The sequence below is a fragment of the Drosophila yakuba genome, unplaced genomic scaffold, assembly GCF_016746365.2.
Source record: "Drosophila yakuba strain Tai18E2 unplaced genomic scaffold, Prin_Dyak_Tai18E2_2.1 Segkk5_quiver_pilon_scaf, whole genome shotgun sequence".
Lineage (NCBI taxonomy): Eukaryota > Metazoa > Arthropoda > Insecta > Diptera > Drosophilidae > Drosophila > Drosophila yakuba.
Genome location: NW_025048824.1, coordinates 286,239 through 308,516, shown reverse-complemented (window position 1 = coordinate 308,516; position 22,278 = coordinate 286,239). Strand labels below are relative to the sequence as shown.

At 42.5% G+C, this 22,278-nt stretch overlaps 1 protein-coding gene across 6 annotated transcripts in view; it reads left to right on the top strand.

Moving 5' to 3' along the window:
* LOC6539975 (DEAD-box helicase Dbp80) overlaps positions 1-22,278 on the top strand; it is a 221,905-nt gene that overhangs the window by 192,071 nt on the left and 7,556 nt on the right. Inside the window, exon 12 of one of the 6 annotated variants that reach the window (XM_039377375.1) lies at positions 1,496-1,557. The exons of the other annotated variants lie outside the window; for them this stretch is intronic. Coding sequence (XP_039233309.1) covers positions 1,496-1,542 — 47 coding nt within the window. The 3' untranslated portion in view covers positions 1,543-1,557. Of the gene's footprint in view, positions 1-1,495; positions 1,558-22,278 lie in introns of those variants that run through there. 6 annotated transcript variants of the gene reach the window in all.

The following is a 22,278-nucleotide window of genomic DNA, read 5'->3' as shown; positions in this document are numbered from 1 at the left end:
AATGAAGGAACGTTCTTCTTCAATTCGGTAAATACGCTTTGTTTTGAGCCAACCATTACGCTAGCGTTGTCGGTACCGATTCCAATTACCTTCATAATTTTAAGTCCCAATCTTTTTAGAATGGTTTAATCGTTTTAATAACTCATAAATTATATTATACCCATTACTCGTAGAGTAAAAGGGTATACTAGATTCGTTGAAAAGTATGTAACTGGCAGAAGGAAGCGTTTCCGACCATATAAAGTATATAGTGACATATCCATAAGTCCCTAAGACTTAAGCACATGCCTACACACTAATACACATACAACATGTACACCCAAACACACCCACACACCCAACACAACTCTGGATGTACCCAACAGATACCAGATACCTGATAAGTCACCCACTGGTGGACTTAACATCCGTTGTCTAATTTAAACAATCTATGCTTAAGCCCTCGCATCATCGTTGCGTTCCCACGTTCAAAGCTCGGACTCGCAATCCCGAAAAACAGATGTATTATATTTAATTAAATAAAATAATAAGAATATAAGAGCACTTGTATCCAAGAGCGAATGCACTTGAATCCAAGAGAAATGCGAAGAGTATTAAAGTCAGCAACTCCAAAGCTTTCTCTCTTCATTTGATCAGAACCCTAAAGTCTAAAGTCCATATTAGAAAAGCTCGAAACCGAGGCTTGAACGTCAATCAAATCAGAGTAATTATCAGAGTTCAGTTTGAGACCTAATTATAATCGGTCGGTGTTCTTCTCAACTAAAAATATTGTAATCATTCAGTAAAATAAAATTATATTTTTATACCCGTTACTCGTAGAGTAAAAGGGTATACTAGATTCGTTGAAAAGTATGTAACAGGCAGAAGGAAGCGTTTCCGACCATATAAAGTATATATATTCTTGATCAGGATCAGTAGCCGAGTCGATCTGGCCATGTCCGTCTGTCCGTCCGTCTGTCTGTCCGTATGAACGTCGAGATCTCAGGAAGTACAAAAGCTAGAAAGTTGAGATTAAGTATAAAGACTCCAGGGACATAGACGCAGCGCAAGTTTGTCGATTCAGGTTGCCACGCCCACTCTAACGCCCACAAACCGCCCAAAGCTGCCACGCCCACACTTTTGAAAAATGTTTTGATATTTTTTCATATTTGTATTAGTCTTGTAAGTTTCTATCTATTTGCCAAAAAACTTTTGGCCACGCCCACTCTAACGCCCACAAACCGCCCAAAGCTGCAACGCCCACACTTTTGAAAAATGTTTTGATATTTTTTCAGTTTTGTATTAGTCTTGTAAATTTCTATCTATTTGCCAAAAAACTTTTGGCCATGCCCACTCTAACGCCCACAAACCGCCAAAAACTGTCCTTCGCACTTACACTAGCTGAGTAACGGGTATCAGATAGTCGGGAAACTCGACTATAGCGTTCTCTCTTGTTTTTGGTTTGGGTTCGGAGCTGTCTGAGCTGAATTCAATTGATTTTCCTCTATTTTCACAGAGTTGGCTCATTCTATTCCCGTGGTTTTTTCCCCATTGGACTGCTGATTTTTGTTTATATTTTTTCGACATTTTCACAATTTGTTTTTCAGCAATGCTTTGCTCTTGTTGGCTCTACTAGTGTTTCCGCTCCTCTCGTGAGTTCCCTTTTTATACCCGTTACTCGTAGAGTAAAAGGTTATACTAGATTCGTTGAAAAGTATGTAACAGGCAGAAGGAAGCGTTTCCGACCATATAAAGTATATATATTCTTGATCAGGATCAATAGCCGAGTCAATTTGGCCATGTCCGTCTGTCCGTCCGTCTGTCTGTCCGTCTGTCCGTCTGTCTGTCTGTCCGTCCGTATGAACGCTGTGATCTCAGGAACTATAAAAGCTAGAAAGTTGAGACTAAGCATACAGACTCCAGAAACATAGACGCAGCGCAAGTTTGTCGATTCATGTTGCCACGCCCACTCTAACGCCCACAAACCGCCCAAAACTGCCACGCCCACAATTTTGAAAAATGTTTTGAAATTTTTTCATTTTTGTATTAGTCTTGTAATTTTCTATCGATTTACCAAAAAACTTTTTGCCACGCCCACTCCAACGCCCTCAAACCTCCCAAAGCTGCTACGCCCACACTTTTGAAAAATGTTTTGATATTTTTTCATTTTTATATTGGTCTTGTAAATTGCTATCGATTTGCCAAAAAACTTTCTGCCACGCCCACTCTAACGCCCACAAACCGCCAAAAACTGTCCTTTGCACTTACACTAGCTGAGTAACGGGTATCAGATAGTCGGGGAACTCGACTATAGCGTTCTCTCTTGTTTTTACATATGAGTATTGCGATTATTTAATTGGCGCAGTCGGTAGGATCTGTTAAATAAAGAGTCCTTTTAGTACTGTACTGATCCCTTGAAGGATACGCTATACAACTAGCTATCCAGGATCGGCGAATTAAAACAGTGATTCTAAAATTATTTTGAGATACGCAAAAGAATCTACGTGAAAGTACACTGGTAGGCACAATTATTTTGACAAAACGTTCTTTCGTGTTCCTCAGTACTCTTTTATCAGCAGCGTTCAAAGAGTGCGCAAAAGTTCATAAATAGCATATTAATAATAGCATATAAAAAAAGTAGCAAGAATTTTAGTTCAAGCTCAAGATCAAAGAGTACTGAGAAACACGAAAGAACATTTTGTCAAAATAATTGTGCCTACCAGTGTAGTATTCAAGAAAAAATTCCGTGTGGTCAGTAACATCTGCAAAACAATTAAAAATCCCATGCGGTCGGAAACAAAATTAATTAAAATTTTTAATTCCGTAACTTAAAACAAAGAATTTAAATAAACACCGTGTATCCAAATACTTATACAAATACACCATGGCAGTTCCGCAACTTTCGGAAACCCACCTAAATCAATTATTAAATCAAATTAAAGAACTGAACTACTACGATGGCACACCTGGCAAGCTGTCTGTGTTTGTTAACCAGGTCGAGCAGCTACTCAACTTATACCCTACCCAAGATGCCAGACAAGCACACGTTATCTACGGAGCAGTGAAACGGTTACTAGTGGATGCAGCATTGGAGGTCGTGACCCAAGAAAGAGTAAACACATGGCTGGATACAAAGACGGTCCTGACGATGGCATTCAAGGATCACAAGGGCCTAAAACTTATAAGACAACTGGAGGATACATAATACCCCGGAAGCATCTGTAAGTTCATCGAGAAGCTCGAATCACAATATTGGATTATGTTTGACAAGTTAGAATTAGAAAGCGACCCTGTAGATAAATCAAATTACACTGAAATGTTAAAAAGAACTGTTAAATCTGTAATAGATCGAAAACTGCCGGATAGAATTTATATGTCATTGGCACGCAAAAATATTGATACTATTTATAAATTAAAACAAGCTTCAATGGAGCTAGGCCTCTATGACGCCAGTCCAGAAAATCAGCGTTCTAATAGATCAGAAGGGAACAGACGCAGGAACAGGGGAAATTATAGTCAAAGCAATAATCAAAAATATTACAATAATAGAAATTACAATCACAGCAATTATTATCCTGGAACGAATCAGAATAACAATACGCAACATCAAAATTCTAATCAACCTACAATAAATCAAAATCAGTACTCCACTCGTCCCATACCGGTTAATCAAAGGGGAAATTATTACACGTTTAGAAGGGAGTTAACACAAGGCCAACAAAACAATCCTCTTAACAATTCCCTTAATTTCCAACCTTCAACTTCAAATAATTCTAACGGTCAGATGCCGGTAAAAAGACAACGAGAGAGTCAAAGTGGCCAAAGCAAAATGGATGTAAATTTTCATCAAACTGCCTCGGACACTCAAGTGACACAGGAGGACGTACCAGTCCCGTTTGTTATGCCAGCAGAACGCTGAACGAACACGAAATCAACTATGCTACCATTGAAAAAGAATTGTTAGCTATAGTTTGGGCGACAAAATATTTCAGGTCATACTTATTCGGCAGGCCATTTGAAATAATGAGTGATCACAAGCCATTGGTATGGCTGAATAATATCAAAGAGCCGAACATGAAATTACAAAGGTGGAAAATCAAACATGATGAATTCGATTATAAAACAAGAGAGAACGCTATAGTCGAGTTCCCCGACTATCTGATACCCGTTATTCAGCTGGTGGAAGTGCAAAGGAGAGTCTTAAACACTGACAGTTTTTGGCAATTTGTGGGCGTTAGGGTGGGCGTGGCAAAAAGTTTTTTGCAAATCGATAGAAATTTACAAGACTAATACAAAAATGAAAAAATATCAAAACATTTTTTAAAAGTGTGGGCGTGGCAGCTTTGGGCGGTTTGTGGGCGTTAGAGTGGGCGTGGCAAAAAGTTTTTTGGCAAATCGATAGAAATTTAGAAGACCAATACAAAAATTAAAAAATATTAAAACATTTTTCAAAAGTGTTGCCGTGGCAGTTTTGGGCGGTTTGTGGGCGTTAGAGTGGGCGTGGTAACATGAATCGACAAACTTGCGCTGCTTCTATGTCTTGGGAGTCTGTATGCTTAATCTCAACTTTCTAGCTCTTGTAGTTCCTGAGATCTCGACGTTCATACGGACAGACAGACGGACAGACGGACGGACGGACAGACGGACAGACGGACAGACGGACAGACGGACAGACGGACGGACAGACGGACATGGCCAGATCGACTTGGCTATAGATCCTGATCAAGAATATATATACTTTATATGGTCGGAAACGCTTCCTTCTGCCTGTTACATACTTTTCAACGAATCTAGTATACCCTTTTACTCTACGAGTAACGGGTATAATAAAATATCTTCCAGGCAAAGAAAACTATGTCGCGGATGCTCTTTCCCGCACAAAAATAGAAGAAGTCATAGTTGGCGAAGTCGCAAACAGCGCAGACGCAACTATACATAGTGCTAATGAAGATAATTTAAATTATATATCCATCACGGAGAGACCAATCCATTTCTTTCCTAGACAAATAGAGATAGAAAAAGGCGACAGTGACACAACAAGTGTAGGTCACTACTTTCAAAAACTAAAGATTAAAATAATCTATAAAGAAATGACACTTGAACTCGCCAAAACCCTCATTAAGGAATATGTGTGCACCAAGAAAAGCGCAATTTACTTCCCTAATGATGAGGATTTTCTGATCTTCCAGAGGGCATTTACCGAAATCATAAGCCCTAACAATTTCACAAAACTATTGAGATGTACCACGAAGCTAATTGATATACTAACTTATGCGGAATTTAAGGATTTAATCTTAAAGAGACATAAGGAAGTTTTACACCCAGGTATAGAAAAAACCATTAATTGGTTTAAAGAAAAATACTATTACCCAGATAGTCAAAAGCATTAACATTAAAGCATCAAAACATTATTAATGAATGTGAAATCTGTAATCTAGCAAAAACAGAACATCGAGACACTAAATTGACATTTGAAACAACACCAGATCTTCTTATCTTGTATTGATATTTATTCAAAATTTGCCTCACTAGTTGAAGTAAAAAGTAGAGATTGGCTAGAAGCGAAAAGAGCCATTACTAAAACATTCAATGATATGGGAAAGCCACAAGAAATTAAAGCAGACAAAAATTCAGCTTTTATGTGCATAGCTTTGCAAAATTCGTTAAGATCCGAAGGCGTACAAATTTCTGTAACAACCAGCAAAAATGGTGTATCCGATATAGAAAGATTTCACAAGACCGTAAACGAAAAGCTAAGAATCATCGGTAGTGAACAAAATATCGAAGATAGGTTTACAAGGTTCGAAACAATCTTATACGTCTATAATCATAAAACTAAACATAATAGTACAAAACGATCTCCGGCAGACATTTTTCTATATGCAGGCAGCCTAGACTTTAACGTACAACAAAACAAAATTGATAAGATCGAATATCTTAATAAGAATAGGCATGATTTTAAAGTTGATATAAAATATAGACAGGCTCCACTCGTGAAGAGTAAAATCACCAATCCACTTAAAAAGACAGGAAGAATTGAACAAGTAGACAGTAAACATTTTGAGGAAACAAACCGCGGCAGGAAAATCGTTCATTATAAATCAAAATTCAAGAAACGAAAAAAGATTAATAAGAGCAAATACGATAATTCCAGACCAGCCAGAGAAGCGCAAAGTACGCAATATATTTCTTATAATGCTTAGTTGCATGATACCACTTATTACTATGGTCAAATGCAGCAACATCGAAGTAAACCCAATAAGTGCGAAAAATGGATACCTTATATTCCAAACCGGAACGATGGAAATTCCAACCAGCTACGAATACCACTATTTGAGTATAAACATAACAAAGACAATGCTTATGTTCGAAAATCTAGTAACTGAAGCAAATACCTCAGATACAATATTAAGTCGATAAACTAAAACGGGAAATAAATGGATTAAGAATTATTAACAGAAGCAAAAGAGGTCTCTTGAACGTAGTAGGGAAGGCATATAAATACTTATTTGGTACATTAGATGAAGACGACAGGGAGGAGTTAGAGGAAAAAATTAATAACATGTCAGAAGACTCCGTTAAAACCCATGATCTAAACATGGTTATCGACATAATTAACAGCGGTATAGATATAATTAACAGGCTCAAGGTAGAAAAAGAACAGAACCAACAAATTGCGATACTGATATTCAACCTACAGCAGTTTACAGAATACATAGAAGACATCGAGTTAGGTATGCAATTAACCAGATTAGGGATCTTTAACCCAAGATTACTAAAACATGATTATTTGAAACACATAAATTCGGAGAAAATGCTAAAGATAAAAACATCAACTTGGCTCAAGACAGACACGAACGAAATTTTGATTATATCCCACGTTCCTAGCGAGGTCACTAAAGTTCCGATATTTCAAATAGTTCCGTTCCCCAAATGAACATAACTATATTCTAACCGAGCAAATATTCGATAAGTTTTATGTATTCAATAACCAAGTATTTCATAAAGATACAAATAAATGAATATTCGACAAATGTTTTGTGGGACTTATTAAACAAGAGCAAACTCAATGCAAATACATTAAAACCCAAAGAAATTTCCAAATAAATTATATAGAACCAAATATACTTTTAACATGGAATATTCCTGAAACAGTTGTTAACCAAGATTGTACAAACAACAAAATATTAATATCAGGAAACAACATCATTAAAATTAAAAATTGTACCATGCAAATAGATGAATTCCTAATTTCTAATAATGTAGCAGATTTTACACAAACGTTTTATATCACCAACAATGTTACACGCTTAGAACCAATAAATCACTTAGAAACAAAAGAAATGATAAAATTGCATGTAAAACACTACAACTTTTTCCAAATTATATGCATTACAACTTTTGTCATCATGACTATTAGTTTGACTCTGTATTTAGCATATAAGTTTAAAAATATACCTAAGAAAATTATTGTCAAATATTGTAATCAAAAAGAAGAACATCCGAACCTTGAAACTAATGTCAAGGAAAATATTCAACCAGAAAACAATGTTATGATATATCCAAATTTAACGACCTGAGGACAGGCCAAATTCAATGATTGGGGGAGTGACATATCCATAAGTCCCTAAGACTTAAGCACATGCCTACACTTTAATGCACATACAACGTGTACACCCAAACACACCCACACACCCAACACAACTCTGGATGTACCCAACAGATACCAGATACCTGATAAGTCACCCACTGGTAGACTAAACATCCGTTGTCTACTCGCAATCCCGAAAAACAGAAGTATTAGATTTCAATAAACAAAATAATAAGAATCTAAGAGCACTTGTATCCAAGAGCGAATGTACTTGAATCCAAGAGAAATGCGAAGAGTATTAAAGTCAGCAACTCCAAAGCTTTCTCTCTTCATTTGATCAGAACCCTAAAGCCTAAAGTCCATATTAGAAAAGCTCGAAACCGAGGCTTGAACGTCAATCAAATCAGAGTAATTATCAGAGTTCAGTTTGAGACCTAATTATAATCGGTCGGTGTTCTTCTCAACTAAAAATATTGTAATCATTCAGTAAAATAAAATTATATTTTTTTTACATATGAGTATTGCGATTATTTAATTATATATATTCTTGATCAGGATCAATAGCCGAGTCGATCTGGCCATGTCCGTCTGTCCGTCCGTCTGTCCGTCCGTCTGTCCGTCCGTCTGTCCGTCCGTATGAACTTCGAGATCTCAGGAACTACAAAAGCTAGAAAGTTGAGATTAAGCATACAGACTCCAGGGACATAGAAGCAGCGCAAGTTTGTCGATTCATGTTGCCACGCTCACTCTAACGCCCACAAACCGCCCAAAACTGCCACGCCCACACTTTTGAAAAATGTTTTGAAATTTTTTCATTTTTGTATTAGTCTTGTAATTTTCCAAAAAACTTTTTTCCACGCCCACTTTAACGCCCACAAATCGCCAAAAACTGTCAGAGTTGAAGACACTCCTTCGCACTTCCACTAGCTGAGTAATGGGTATTAGATAGTCGGGGAACTTGACTATAGCGTTCTCTCTTGTTTTTATATATATTTTTTTGTATTTATTTATTTTAATTTTTAATTTTTTTTTTGTGTGTATGGCCTGACGGTTGAAATAAAATTGTTGTTCACAAATTGACACTTGGTTTCTTATTTCATGTTTAAACTTATTTGTTATAAATGGTATATACTCAACATTTTGAAAAATGTGTAGGTTAGGTTAGGTTAGGTTTTACCGGCCGTCGGTTATCCGACGCACTTAGACCATTAGAGGTCCGTTGTGATACCGTGTATGTTTTCCCCTTTAGCCCGCAGATATTGCTAAATACATATTTCACTTAGGCTATGAAGTGCGCCTTCGCTGCCTGGTGAAGCCGGCAGTGAAGCGGCTGCACTATGTATGGATTATGTTAAGAGAGTTGGGAAAGAATGCTATATGCGCACATTATGTACACAGCGACTTTTGGTTAGCGTGGAAATGCTGACCATACACTTTTGCAGTGTGCTCCATAAGTCGGCGATCCGACGAACTTCCACTTCAGTTGTGTTTTCAATTTCTGAGCAGAAGGAATGCCACGAGGATCGCTTTGCTTTCCTGATTGCTTTTTTGTATTTTGCAAGGGCTCTCTTGTAGGCGGTCCACAGGGCCTCCTTATTTCCTGCCTTGGCCCTGTTAAAAAGGGTTCTGCAGTCTATTCGGAGGGGGGACAGTTCTGCTGAGGTTTTCTTTTTCTTTTAGGCTTGCTGTTGGAGCAGGCCTTTTTTAGTGCATAGTTGCAGGTTTCTGTGAAGATTGAAACTAGTTCGTTTAGACTAGAGATTGTTTGGGGGTATGGAGGGGGATCCGTTGGAATTTTTCCCCTTAAAATATTTGTATTTTTGCCGGTGTGTTTTCCTTGGGTTTGTGAAAACTGCTGGTTTTGAGGGATTGATTGTAAGGGTCGTTTCTATGTACCTGTGGTCCGAGAAAGAGTGCTTATTTAGCACCCTCCAGTGAGTTACTGTCTCTAATAGTGGTTTAGAGACGAGAGTTAGGGCTATAACCTCTTTTCGGTTCTTAATGATAAAGGTGGGGTAATTACCTTTATTACATATGAAGAGAGTTGAACTAAAAATAAAGTTAAAAAGAGACTCACCGCGGTCGTTTGTGTCTGTACTTTCCCATTGTGTATGGTGGGCGTTAGCATCACAGCCTATTAGTAGGCCTATGTTTTGCTTTTCGCTTTCTTCTACCAGTCTCCTAATCAGTTCATCCAGCGGTTCTTGCCTTTCGTAGGCCATGTATGATGACAGCACTCGGACGGTGGCTGCCGCGTTGTCTGCATCGCTGTAATTTTGGAGCACTAAGGTGCTTTTTGGCTAGAATGCAGGCTCTTATTTTACCTTAGCTGGGAGCTGTTAGAAGCTTATATTCCTTAGTCCCTAATCCTGAAACCTTTCCTCCCACTATCCAAGGTTCCTGGATTAGGACTATGTCGACTCCATCTTCAGCCAGATAGAGTTGAAGAGCAGCGGAAGCTGCCTTACTGTGGTGGAGGTTTATCTGCAGAAGCTTCACGGACATCTGCTGTGGGCCTCTCCACCACGGTTGTATCGGCTCCCTCCTCGTCCGATGTGTCCAGGTCTGTCAATCGACCCATGTTCGCAAGGCTGCGGAGGATTGAGGCATCGGTCGAGAAGCCGTCCTCGGCTTCCGATGCCTCGATCGCGAAGGCGATCTTCTCGATCACTCGAAAAAGAACAGAACCAACAAATTGCGATACTGATATTCAACCTACAGCAGTTTACAGAATACATAGAAGACATCGAGTTAGGTATGCAATTAACCAGATTAGGGATCTTTAACCCAAGATTACTAAAACATGATTATTTGAAACACATAAATTCGGAGAAAATGCTAAAGATAAAAACATCAACTTGGCTCAAGACAGACACGAACGAAATTTTGATTATATCCCACGTTCCTAGCGAGGTCACTAAAGTTCCGATATTTCAAATAGTTCCGTTCCCCAAATGAACATAACTATATTCTAACCGAGCAAATATTCGATAAGTTTTATGTATTCAATAACCAAGTATTTCATAAAGATACAAATAAATGAATATTCGACAAATGTTTTGTGGGACTTATTAAACAAGAGCAAACTCAATGCAAATACATTAAAACCCAAAGAAATTTCCAAATAAATTATATAGAACCAAATATACTTTTAACATGGAATATTCCTGAAACAGTTGTTAACCAAGATTGTACAAACAACAAAATATTAATATCAGGAAACAACATCATTAAAATTAAAAATTGTACCATGCAAATAGATGAATTCCTAATTTCTAATAATGTAGCAGATTTTACACAAACGTTTTATATCACCAACAATGTTACACGCTTAGAACCAATAAATCACTTAGAAACAAAAGAAATGATAAAATTGCATGTAAAACACTACAACTTTTTCCAAATTATATGCATTACAACTTTTGTCATCATGACTATTAGTTTGACTCTGTATTTAGCATATAAGTTTAAAAATATACCTAAGAAAATTATTGTCAAATATTGTAATCAAAAAGAAGAACATCCGAACCTTGAAACTAATGTCAAGGAAAATATTCAACCAGAAAACAATGTTATGATATATCCAAATTTAACGACCTGAGGACAGGCCAAATTCAATGATTGGGGGAGTGACATATCCATAAGTCCCTAAGACTTAAGCACATGCCTACACTTTAATGCACATACAACGTGTACACCCAAACACACCCACACACCCAACACAACTCTGGATGTACCCAACAGATACCAGATACCTGATAAGTCACCCACTGGTAGACTAAACATCCGTTGTCTACTCGCAATCCCGAAAAACAGAAGTATTAGATTTCAATAAACAAAATAATAAGAATCTAAGAGCACTTGTATCCAAGAGCGAATGTACTTGAATCCAAGAGAAATGCGAAGAGTATTAAAGTCAGCAACTCCAAAGCTTTCTCTCTTCATTTGATCAGAACCCTAAAGCCTAAAGTCCATATTAGAAAAGCTCGAAACCGAGGCTTGAACGTCAATCAAATCAGAGTAATTATCAGAGTTCAGTTTGAGACCTAATTATAATCGGTCGGTGTTCTTCTCAACTAAAAATATTGTAATCATTCAGTAAAATAAAATTATATTTTTTTTACATATGAGTATTGCGATTATTTAATTATATATATTCTTGATCAGGATCAATAGCCGAGTCGATCTGGCCATGTCCGTCTGTCCGTCCGTCTGTCCGTCCGTCTGTCCGTCCGTATGAACTTCGAGATCTCAGGAACTACAAAAGCTAGAAAGTTGAGATTAAGCATACAGACTCCAGGGACATAGAAGCAGCGCAAGTTTGTCGATTCATGTTGCCACGCTCACTCTAACGCCCACAAACCGCCCAAAACTGCCACGCCCACACTTTTGAAAAATGTTTTGAAATTTTTTCATTTTTGTATTAGTCTTGTAATTTTCCAAAAAACTTTTTTCCACGCCCACTTTAACGCCCACAAATCGCCAAAAACTGTCAGAGTTGAAGACACTCCTTCGCACTTCCACTAGCTGAGTAATGGGTATTAGATAGTCGGGGAACTTGACTATAGCGTTCTCTCTTGTTTTTATATATATTTTTTTGTATTTATTTATTTTAATTTTAATTTTTTTTTTGTGTGTATGGCCTGACGGTTGAAATAAAATTGTTGTTCACAAATTGACACTTGGTTTCTTATTTCATGTTTAAACTTATTTGTTATAAATGGTATATACTCAACATTTTGAAAAATGTGTAGGTTAGGTTAGGTTAGGTTTTACCGGCCGTCGGTTATCCGACGCACTTAGACCATTAGAGGTCCGTTGTGATACCGTGTATGTTTTCCCCTTTAGCCCGCAGATATTGCTAAATACATATTTCACTTAGGCTATGAAGTGCGCCTTCGCTGCCTGGTGAAGCCGGCAGTGAAGCGGCTGCACTATGTATGGATTATGTTAAGAGAGTTGGGAAAGAATGCTATATGCGCACATTATGTACACAGCGACTTTTGGTTAGCGTGGAAATGCTGACCATACACTTTTGCAGTGTGCTCCATAAGTCGGCGATCCGACGAACTTCCACTTCAGTTGTGTTTTCAATTTCTGAGCAGAAGGAATGCCACGAGGATCGCTTTGCTTTCCTGATTGCTTTTTTGTATTTTGCAAGGGCTCTCTTGTAGGCGGTCCACAGGGCCTCCTTATTTCCTGCCTTGGCCCTGTTAAAAAGGGTTCTGCAGTCTATTCGGAGGGGGGACAGTTCTGCTGAGGTTTTCTTTTTCTTTTAGGCTTGCTGTTGGAGCAGGCCTTTTTTAGTGCATAGTTGCAGGTTTCTGTGAAGATTGAAACTAGTTCGTTTAGACTAGAGATTGTTTGGGGGTATGGAGGGGGATCCGTTGGAATTTTTCCCCTTAAAATATTTGTATTTTTGCCGGTGTGTTTTCCTTGGGTTTGTGAAAACTGCTGGTTTTGAGGGATTGATTGTAAGGGTCGTTTCTATGTACCTGTGGTCCGAGAAAGAGTGCTTATTTAGCACCCTCCAGTGAGTTACTGTCTCTAATAGTGGTTTAGAGACGAGAGTTAGGGCTATAACCTCTTTTCGGTTCTTAATGATAAAGGTGGGGTAATTACCTTTATTACATATGAAGAGAGTTGAACTAAAAATAAAGTTAAAAAGAGACTCACCGCGGTCGTTTGTGTCTGTACTTTCCCATTGTGTATGGTGGGCGTTAGCATCACAGCCTATTAGTAGGCCTATGTTTTGCTTTTCGCTTTCTTCTACCAGTCTCCTAATCAGTTCATCCAGCGGTTCTTGCCTTTCGTAGGCCATGTATGATGACAGCACTCGGACGGTGGCTGCCGCGTTGTCTGCATCGCTGTAATTTTGGAGCACTAAGGTGCTTTTTGGCTAGAATGCAGGCTCTTATTTTACCTTAGCTGGGAGCTGTTAGAAGCTTATATTCCTTAGTCCCTAATCCTGAAACCTTTCCTCCCACTATCCAAGGTTCCTGGATTAGGACTATGTCGACTCCATCTTCAGCCAGATGGAGTTGAAGAGCAGCGGAAGCTGCCTTACTGTGGTGGAGGTTTATCTGCAGAAGCTTCACGGACATCTGCTGTGGGCCTCTCCACCACGGTTGTATCGGCTCCCTCCTCGTCCGATGTGTCCAGGTCTGTCAATCGACCCATGTTCGCAAGGCTGCGGAGGATTGAGGCATCGGTCGAGAAGCCGTCCTCGGCTTCCGATGCCTCGATCGCGAAGGCGATCTTCTCGATCACTCCTCCACTGCCTTCCTGATCCTCCTTGGCGGAGTCCGATTTGTAGAACTTTATGGTCACTGAGCTAAGCCTGAAGTTTAGCTCCCCGTGAGCTGCCTCAATGGGAGCTAGGGACTCCTTGCTTAGAATGAGGATGGCCTGGTTTGTTATTCCCTCCATTTCGTCGTTCTTCACCCCTCGCCAGTCCGAGGTGGGAAGATGCGGGTTGCAGCGCTGCAGCATGGTGAGTATCTGGTCCGGCGCCTTGATGGATGCCGGGATCCAGATCCTTGCACGGGGTCGGCAAGGTACGTCGGACCAGCTCAGCGCAACAAGTCCGGCGCCCTCATACACCTCCCCCAACTCTTTTACTTCGGCTTTGTACAGCTCCGCAGAGCGTTCATCGTCACAGGCGATTACCTTGACGCCGCCTTGGAACCATCCCACGTCTTTGCAGGCTTGAGGGAGGCCAGGTTCCTTGACCAGAATCTCAAAGCATTTTATGGATAGGGCTGCCCCTTCCCACTTCCACTTATTACGTGGAATTCTGCCACTCGGGTCGTTTTTGTCGACCACGCCCAGGAGAATGCGGTTTGTCGCGATCTCCGCAAAGGATCGCCCTGGCTGCACGCGTTGCCGCTTTGCCGAGGGGTCGGAAGGGACGTCCTGGGAGCGCTTCCTCTTTGGTGGAGGTCGCTTTTTGACCTCTGTGGGCTTGGGTGGTTTTGGGGCTTCCTTGCCGAAGATTGGCAAAACGGATTTAGCCCATTCCACCTTCTTCATCCACTCAGGCGAAGGAGCCGTTTTTGATCTCTCCTGGCTGCATAGGATTTGACCTGCAGATCGTTTCTCTGCGTAGGTATGTTTGCCTTTACCGGATGCCACTGGGTGCTTGCCGTCCTTGCCTACGCCTCCATGGCACTAGGGCCTGGAGATGTTCCCATGGCGACGGCTTTGGGCGGCTTGCACTCAGTCGCCTCAGATTTGAGGCGGTGTTCACCCAAACCCGATCCTGCGGTGTTGGTCAGGCAGGTGGGCTCACTCGCCAACTTCGCTGCCTTGAAGTTTGTACGGCCAGAGTCAGTCGTCACTGCCGTTTGGGTAGGTTTTTTGGGAGATCCTGACTCCTTTTTATTTATTTTTGTTGACTCCATGTGATTCCCACGAGTTGCGAAGAAAAGGATGGTCCACACGGGCGCGACGCCCGGGTAAGGCTTCTTAGAACAGGGGGTCGCCAGGTACCCTAAGCTCTCCGTTTGAGACTGAGCTATTTTGTGACCCGGGCCCTCAGTCAGGCTGACTCTCGGCACGGGTCGAATGACACCTTAGTCCGGCCCGGGACGCCCGACTACCATTTGCCAGCATCCTCTGGCAGGGACATAACCTTGCCAGGGGACCTGTTTCCAGCCGCCCTCGCGTGGAGAGTATAGTCGCACTTCCGGGTGTATGGACAATTGTCCATCACCCGACTGACGGCCGAATGTGTAACTTTTATAGAAATTATTTTTATGTATTGATAATTTATTATTAATCATACATATAAGAGACGAGCATTGACCCATTTTTATTCCATCTTCTTTGTTATTTGTGTTTAGTTTTATTTTACCCGTTACTCGTAGAGTAAAAGCGTATACTAGATTCCTTGACAAGTATGTAACAGGTAGAAGGAAGCGTTTCCGCCATATGAAGTAAATATATTCTTGATCAGGATCAAAAGTCGAGTCGATCTGGCCATGTCGGTCTGTCCGTCCGTCTGTCCGTCCGTCTGTCCGTATGGACGTCGAGATCTTAGGAACTATAGAAGCTAGAAAGTTGAGACTCAGCATGCAGAGTCCAGAGACAGACGCAGCGCAAGGTTGTCGATTCATGTTGCCACGCCCACTATTATACCCACAAACAAAAAAGTGCCACGCCACACATATTCTTGTATTAGTTTTGTACATTTTTTCTCGATTTGTTAAAAAACGTTTTGTCACGCCCACAAGCCATTAAAAACAGTCAGCTTGGAAATTTATCTGCCACTATCTGATCAAATCTTCCGGGAACTCGACTATAGCGTTTTCTCTATTGCTCTTATCATTATATTTCTGCTCGCTACGGAATACGTGCGACTCGCTCAGTATATTTCGTGTGTTCGTCCCACCAAATTTATATTAAAAGGTGACCAGTAACAACACTTGCAGTTTTCGTATTTATTATAGCCTAGCTTTATAATGTAATGTGATTATCGGACCGTGCGTTGGGTGCCCGTCACTTGGGCTGAGAATTGTCGTCGTATGCGAACTCACGGCAGCTAACGGCTGCGATCCCCCAAGGCAATTGCAATTGACTATAAACAAAATTTTGGCGGTAAGTTGGACTTGACTTTCTTCCCTGCAGCCTTATTTGGAGTGCCTTGCGAGTTGTGGTTCGCTCGTGGTCCATTGCCGTTGACTCCCGCCTTGGCCTGACGCTAAAACGGTTGTTGTATTCGTAATCTACTCCCGTTGACTCTCGGCCTGGCCTGACGCTAGAATGGTTGTCGAGCCTAGTCCATTCTCAGCTGCTCTCATTCTCAACTTCCCGCCGTTTGTGACCTTGCTTTTTCCTCGCCTGGGCCTGACGCTGTAATGGTTGTCGGACTCGCAGTCTGCATACGTTGACTCTCGCCTCGGCCTGACGCTAGAACGGCTGCCGAACCTCGTTCGGTCTTAGGTATTGTCGTTCTCCTGCATGCCTTCCCTGCTTGCTTCCGATGGATTCGAATTCACGTTCTTGTCACCATTCTCCTTCTGATCCTGCTGTTTTAGGTCGCTGACATGTACCGAGCGTTCCTTTTTGTTCTTCCGGTGGCGAATCTTTCATATCACTGGCGATATGAAATCCACAATTTGGTACGGCCCACCGAACCTAGGAACTACTTTGGCCGCAAGCCCTTCAGCCGCCTTGGATAAATGGTGCTCTTTGGCCCACACCACTTAACCAATTCTTGGCTTCCACTGCCTTCTCCGCAGGTTGTAATGCCTTGCCTGGTCCTGGGACACCCTCTCTAGGTTCCTCCGCACAATCTCGAAGACTTCTATCATCTTCTCAGCGTTTCCTTCCGGTGACTCTGGTTCGCGGCCCTGTGTCAAAATGCCGGTGAGTAGCCTGTGGAATCTGGAATCACTGGAATTCACAGCCAGCATGATTTCGGGCCATCTTTCATCCCAATTCCTCTGGTTCTGTCCGGCGAACTGCGCGATCATTGTCTTCACAGTGTGGTTGGCTCTCTCCGTCGGATTCTCCTGCGGGGTGTACGGTGCCGTAAACTTCTGCTTTATCCCCATGTCGCTGAGGAACTTCTTGAAAGCCCGGCTCGTAAATTGCACGCCGTTGTCCGTAATAACCAACTTCGGTACTCCAAATAGTGCGACTATGAGTTCTCTGAACGCTTTCTGCAACGTTTCCGCCGTAGAAACGTAGTGGTCCGACGAAATCGGCGCACATTTCCGTGCAATCGTCTTGCGACTGCCTACATGACCGACTGCCGGGGAGTCGTGGTTTTCGCATAGGACAGTTTCCCTCAGCTGCCGCGGAACACATAGCTTCCAGGTCACTGCATCTTCGTTCCCTGCTCTATGGGGAATCTGCCTGTAGAGGGTGCTACCCTCCCATACCAAGGCTGGGAACTTTTGAAGATGTGCTTTTATCAACATGCGAAGCCAAACCAAGGAAAGCACAGGAAAAGCGGCAGGGATTGTGGTGTAGACCCGGTGGACTCTGTAGGAGACCGCGTACTTGAACCAGGCGATAGCCTGTTGTGTCCGTGCGATCCAACCAGGCGTGGTACCGGCGCCACCAGTCGGAACAAAAAGTGGTGTTGGCGTGTTGCTGTTCCACAGGCGTTTGCCTCGGGGATCACAGCTGTTAGCTGCCGTGAGTCTGCGTACGACAACAATTCTCAGCCCATGTCACGAGCGCCCAACAACAAAGGTCCGCGCCACTCAGGACGACGAGAGCGGCGAGAAAGAGGAACGAGGCCGCTGGACAAGTCATCTAGCACAACGTCCGGATAATCAGACTGCATTGTAAAGCTATGTACGAATAAAGACCCAAGACCGAAAACTGCGAGTGTTATTACTGGTAGCCGCATGTATTCCGTAGCGAGCAGACATACAAAATCAGTTCGTTACAGTATATGTCACTGGAGTCTTCATGATGAATCTCAACATTCTAGCTTTTATAGTTCTTGGGATCTCGACGTTCATACGAACGGACAGACAGACGAACAGACGGACGGCCAGATCGACTCGGCTATGGATCCTGATCAAGAATATACATATTATATATGGTCTGAACCGGTTTCTTCTGGTCCGGTCCTGGTTCATGCTGATTTAAAAAAAAACATTTCTTCATCCAGTGCGACGCACATCACTATGGCGTTGGGGCGGTACTAGTTCAGCGGAAACCAGGACGGTGTGGAACAGTCGATCGCGTTCTTCCCGGCATAGATGGAAAAACACCAATTCAACTACACAGTCACGGAGAAGCAGTGTATGGCGGCCATCATAGCCATTTGGAAGTGAAAGGTATGCCGTTCTCGTGCATCACCGATCACGCTAGCCTAAAGTGGCTAATGACCGGTTTGATACGACCGAATTTGCGGCGGAAGATTATCGGGAGAAGTCGAGAACAACAAGAAGCACTTTCCGGACCTCAAAGTCGACAACGGACTTATCTTCAAGCGCAGCCTGAAGCAAACCTGATTAATAAACTGGAAGAAGCCCACAGCTTGGTAGAACGAGCTCATTTAGACCCCACGCCTGGCCACGTCTTCGACAATATTTCTACTGGTCAGGGATGACCAAGTGCCGGAGTTCGTCCGTGAATGTAAGATTTGTAAGAAGACCAAAACGCCGAACTTCATGATGGGGATAGGAAAAGGAGTACCAACTCAGAAAGTCTATTTTTATGTATTGATAATTATTTATTAATCATACATATAAAAGACGAGCATTGTCCCATTTTTATTCCATCTTCTTTGTTATTTGTGTTTAGTTTTATTTTACCCGTTACTCGTAGAGTAAAAGCGTATACTAGATTCCTTGACAAGTATGTAACAGGTAGAAGGAAGCGTTTCCGCCATATGAAGTAAATATATTCTTGATCAGGATCAAAAGTCGAGTCGATCTGGCTATGTCGGTCTGTCCGTCCGTCTGTCCGTCCGTCTGTCCGTATGGACGTCGAGATCTTAGGAACTATAGAAGCTAGAAAGTTGAGACTCAGCATGCAGAGTCCAGAGACAGACGCAGCGCAAGTTTGTCGATTCATGTTGCCACGCCCACTATTATACCCACAAACAACAAACTGCCACGCCACACATATTTATACCCGTTACTCGTAGAGTAAAAGGGTATACTAGATTCGTTGAAAAGTATGTAACAGGCAGAAGGAAGCGTTTCCGACCATATAAAGTATATATATTCTTGATCAGGATCAGTAGCCGAGTCGATCTGGCCATGTCCGTCTGTCCGTCCGTCTGTCTGTCCGTCTGTCCGTCTGTCCGTATGAACGTCGAGATCTCAGGAACTACAAAAGCTAGAAAGTTGAGATTAAGTATACAGACTCCAGGGACATAGACGCAGCGCAAGTTTGTCGATTCAGGTTGCCACGCCCACTCTAACGCCCACAAACCGCCCAAAACTGCCACGCCCACATTTTTGAAAAATGTTTTAATATTTTTTCATTTTTGTATTGGTCTTGTAAATTTCTATCGAAATTTCTAACGCCCACTCTAACGCCCACAAACCGCCCAAAGCTGTCACGCCCACACTTTTGAAAAATGTTTTGATATTTTTTCATTTTTGTATTGGTCTTGTAAATTTCTATCGATTTGCCAACAAACTTTTTGCCACGCCCACTCTAACGCCCACAAACCGCCCAAAGCTGCTACGACCACACTTTTGAAAAATGTTTTGATATTTTTTCATTTTTGTATTGGTCTTGTAAACTTCTATCGATTTGCCAAAAAACTTTCTGCCACGCCCACTATAACGCCTACAAACCGGCAAAAACTGTGTTTAAGACTCTCCTTCTCCCTTCCACTAGCTAAGTAACGGGTATCAGATAGTCGGGGAACTCGACTATAGCGTTCTCTCTTGTTTTGTATTAGTTTTGTATATTTTTTCTCGATTTGTTAAAAAACGTTTTGTCACGCCCACAAGCCATTAAAAACTGTCAGTTTGGAAATTTATCTTTGTACGTCTACTATCTGAGTAACGGGTATCAAATCTTCCGGGAACTCGACTATAGCGTTCTCTCTTGTTTTTATCATTATATTTCTGCTCGCTACGGAATACGTGCGGCACGCTCAGTAGATTTCGTGTGTTCGTCCCACCAAATTTATATTAAAAGGTAACCAGTAACAACACTTGCAGTTTTCGTTTCTTGGGTATTTATTATAGCCTAGCTTTATAATGTAATGTGATTATCGGACCGTGTCGTTGGGTGCCCGTCACTTGGGTTGAGAATTGTCGTCGTATGCGAACTCACGGCAGCTAACGGCTGCGATCCCCCAAGGCAATTGCCTGGTGGAACGGCAACAGGCCAATCCCACGTCCGATAACTCGATAACCATAGTATTTTTGTAGTGTGACCCGTCATGTGCTGCCAGTTCCGATATTTTTGCCCATCGATTGACACTATCGAGTGCCGATCGACCGCCTTGTGATCGAGGCGCCCCCTTCTCTAAGCTTTGATGACTATAAACAAAATTTTGGCGGTAAGTTGGACTTGACTTTCTTCCCTGCAGCCTTATTTGGAGTGCCTTGCGGGTTGTGGTTCGCTCGTGGTCCATTGCCGTTGACTTGGCCTTGGCCTGACCCTAAAACGGTTGTTGTATTCGTAATCTACTCCCGTTGACTCTCGGCCTGGCCTGACGCTAGAACGGTTGTCGAGCCTAGTCCATTCTCAGCTGCTCTCATTCTCAACTTCCCGCCGTTTGTGACCTTGCTTTTTCCTCGCCTGGGCCTGACGCTGTAATGGTTGTCGGACTCGCAGTCTGCATACGTTGACTCTCGCCTCGGCCTGACGCTGGAACGGCTGCCGAACCTCGTTCGGTCTTAGGTATTGTCGTTCTCCTGCATGCCTTCCCTGCTTGCTTCCGATGGATTCGAATTCACGTTCTTGTCACCATTTTCCTCCTGATCCTGCTGTTTTAGGTCGCTGACATGTACCGAGCGTTCCTTTTTCTTCTTCCGGTGGCGAATCTTTCATATCACTGGCGATATGAAGTCCACAATTTGGTACGGCCCACCGAACCTAGGAACTACTTTGGCCGCAAGCCCTTCAGCCGCCTTGGATAAATGGTGCTCTTTGGCCCACACCACTTAACCAATTCTTGGCTTCCACTGCCTTCTCCGCAGGTTGTAATGCCTTGCCTGGTCCTGGGACACCCTCTCTAGGTTCCTCCGCACAATCTCGAAGACCTCTATCATCTTCTCAGCGTTTCCTTCCGGTGACTCTGGTTCGCGGACCTGTGTCAAAATGCCGGTGAATAGCCTGTGGAATCTGGAATCACTGGAATTCACAGCCACCATGATTTCGGGCCATCTTTCATCCCAATTCCTCTGGTTCTGTCCGGCAAACTGCGCGATCATTGTCTTCACAGTGTGGTTGGCTCTCTCCGTCGGATTCTCCTGCGGGGTGTACGGTGCCGTAAACTTCTGCTTTATCCCCATGTCGCTGAGGAACTTCTTGAAAGCCCGGCTCGTAAATTGCACGCCGTTGTCCGTAATAACCAACTTCGGTACTCCAAATAGTGCGACTATGAGTTCTCTGAACGCTTTCTGCAACGTTTCCGCCGTGGAAACGTAGTGGTCCGACGAAATCGGCGCACATTTCCGTGCAATCGTCTTGCGACTGCCTACATGACCGACTGCCGGGGAGTCGTGGTTTTCGCATAGGACAGTTTCCCTCAGCTGCCGCGGAACACATAGCTTCCAGGTCACTGCATCTTCGTTCCCTGCTCTATGGGGAATCTGCCTGTAGAGGGTGCTACCCTCCCATACCAAGTCTAGGAACTTTTGAAGATGTGCTTTTATCAACATGCGAAGCCAAACCAAGGAAAGCACAGGAAAAGCGGCAGGGATTGTGGTGTAGACCCGGTGGACTCTGTAGGAGACCGCGTACTTGAACCAGGCGATAGCCTGTTGTGTCCGTGCGATCCAACCAGGCGTGGTACCGGCGCCACCAGTCGGAACAAAAAGTGGTGTTGGCGTGTTGCTGTTCCACAGGCGTTTGCCTTGGGGATCACAGCTGTTAGCTGCCGTGAGTCTGCGTACGACCGGACACAACGTCCGGATAATCAGACTGCATTGTAAAGCTATGTACGAATAAAGACCCAAGACCGAAAACTGCGAGTGTAATAACACTGCCGCATATATTCCGTAGCGACCAGACATACAAAATCAGTTCGTTACAGTATATGTCACTGGAGT